At 38.4% G+C, this 2,496-nt stretch overlaps 1 protein-coding gene across 1 annotated transcript in view; it reads left to right on the top strand.

The window, feature by feature from the left end:
- il17c (interleukin 17C) overlaps positions 1–1,337 on the top strand; it is a 4,741-nt gene extending 3,404 nt beyond the window's left edge. The window contains exon 3 of the mRNA XM_015388925.1: positions 768–1,337. Coding sequence (XP_015244411.1) covers positions 768–1,020 — 253 coding nt within the window. The 3' untranslated portion in view covers positions 1,021–1,337. The remainder of the gene's footprint in view (positions 1–767) is intronic.
- The last annotated feature ends 1,159 nt before the right edge of the window (positions 1,338–2,496 follow it).

Below are 2,496 nucleotides of genomic sequence, written 5' to 3'. Positions count from 1 at the left end.
TAACTTGTGTAGATTAGAATAACTAACCTGTTTATTCTAGAATAACTAACCTGTTTAGTGTAAAATAACTAACTTGTGTAGATTAGAATAACTAACCTGTTTATTCTAGAATAACTAACCTGTTTAGTGTAAAATAACTAACTTGTGTAAAGTAGGATATGAATAAGGGTGTACAATGGTGAATAGGAGTGAATAAGGATGAATCAGAGTGAAATAATTGTGAATAAGGGTGAATAATGGCGAATAGGTGTGAATAAGGATGGATAAGGGTAAATAAGGGTGAATAATGATGAATAGATGTGAATAAGGATGAACATGGGTGAAGAAGAGTGAATAAACTGACTCAGAGATATATTTTTTTTATCATAAACTACCGTTTCATAGATTCACGGTCTGTGGAACAGATTGTGAATTGGCCACCTTATCTGTACAGACATGTGAACGCCACAGGGGGGCGCCTTTTCCCACTTTTATTGACCAATCTGAATAGTAAGAGAGTTCCTTTGGTGTGTCTGGAACTGATGAAATTATGATTAAATGAACGCTGTGATCTTCAGGGTCCTACAATGCATCCTTCTTTAATTGATGCAAAAAAGATGGTGGTTCTAATATTCAAACCTTGTGATCCAATATATCTATGCAACTTGATTTATAACAGACTGCAAACTAATTACTAGAATCCATCACAGACATGGCATTAAGCTGAGAGCAGTTTTAGTTTGTGTTTGGACCCAGCAGTCTCACTGAGTCCTCTCCCTCCTTCACAGGACGGTAACCAGACCGGATTACTTTCCCCACACCTACACCGAGGCCGTGTGCCTCTGCAATGGATGCATCCTGATGGAAAACGGCACCGTGCAACACAGCCACAACTACAACAGCATCCCCCTTTTGCACACGTTCATGTTCCTTAAGAGAGACAGACACAACTGTGAGGAAGGCAAATACCGCCTGGTGGAGGAAATGGTGCAGGTGTCTGTGGGGTGCACCTGCGTCAGGGCGAAGACCGTACGGTCGTAGTCCAACCCTTGGAGGCACCACCTCAGACTCAGAGATGTTATGCTGTGAGGTTCTACAGCTCTACTTTGAGATGGACTGACTTAACTACCTATTTATTGTTTATTTATTTATCCAAACTGTGTTGGGTTGTTTTTTTCTCATAACTAGTGTGAAGTTCTGCATAGTGCAGCTTATATATAAAGAAGGTATTAAATACCTGATTCCACAAATGATGAAGTTTCCTCATCAAAAAATGCTGTTGTGAACTACTGCAATATCATAACAGCGATAATCATGTTTGTAGTAAATATTTATGTTAATTATTCTCATTTATAATGTGTCAGATTGTTCATCATATGATGAGATTCTGTTTTCTTTTCTTTTTATCCTGTAGATGCTTTGTCCCAGTGGGACTTCACAGTTCAGCTTCTTTGAAGCAAAAATAAATGCTAAATAAAATGTTGCACATTTATAAAAACAGCCTTTCTCTGAACATGTAGACCTACAGGCTGAACGGTTCATTGCATTTGAAATATGATCACAATTTTATAAAACGCAATTTTAGAATCACAGAGGAGCTCATTTTCTCAGCTACATTTAATTAGAGCAGACACTAACCCTCCAGGGTGGCATTAAAACACTAATGGTGGGTTTGCCGCCACAGAGAAGCGAAGAGTTGCACCTACTTCTACTCGCAGATGCATGCGAGTAGAAGTTAGCACTTTTACACCAAGCTGTAAAGTTCTCATCAATGGACTCTGGACAAGAAGGCATGACGACAAACCCTGAGACAAACAGGCCTGCCTGTGGTTAGATCAGAGGAAAATCAAAATATAAGTGCAATCCCAGTTCAATTTTAGTCAAAAACAATCACAACTTTGATTTTCTTTGGCAAAATCTTTTAGCCCTAACAGGTAAAAATTAGGATATGCAAAACGGTGATTAAACATAGAGGGAGATACTTCAAAGCTTTATTTCTTGTCACGTTAATGATTATGGATCAGAAAGAACGAAAACCCAAATTCAACTGAATATTGGCCGGTTTTTCTATGGCACTTTTAATAAGACTCCAAACTCCTTACACTACAATCACTCCTTCCCGCATTCATTCAAGCTTTCTAGCTGTAGGACAATAAGCCTCCATCTGTTCATGTTGAACATGAAACAGGTCAGACATTAGATTATTTTTTATTAGTGATTTATATAATTATCAATACTATTATAGTGGAACAAACTAGTTCAACCATGAGATAATGCAGCAAAGGGTACCCAATCAATTGTAGTTCCGATAGTTATCCAGCAGATGTCGCCATTCTTAACTGTATCAAATGTATGGAGCATAGTATTGAATTAAGGCCAATAAACTCAATGCGCAACTCCACTACTTCCTGAACGTAAGGCAGCTCTTTTGTTTCCTGTCTTTTTCTACTGGATGAACTAATTAATCCAGGTGTGCCTGACCTCAATAACAATGGCCAGACACGCCTGGATCCATCC

This window comes from Cyprinodon variegatus, unplaced genomic scaffold, assembly GCF_000732505.1.
Source record: "Cyprinodon variegatus isolate N-32 unplaced genomic scaffold, C_variegatus-1.0 Scaffold442, whole genome shotgun sequence".
Classification (NCBI taxonomy): Eukaryota; Metazoa; Chordata; class Actinopteri; order Cyprinodontiformes; family Cyprinodontidae; genus Cyprinodon; species Cyprinodon variegatus.
This window is presented reverse-complemented; position numbering and strand designations above follow the sequence as displayed.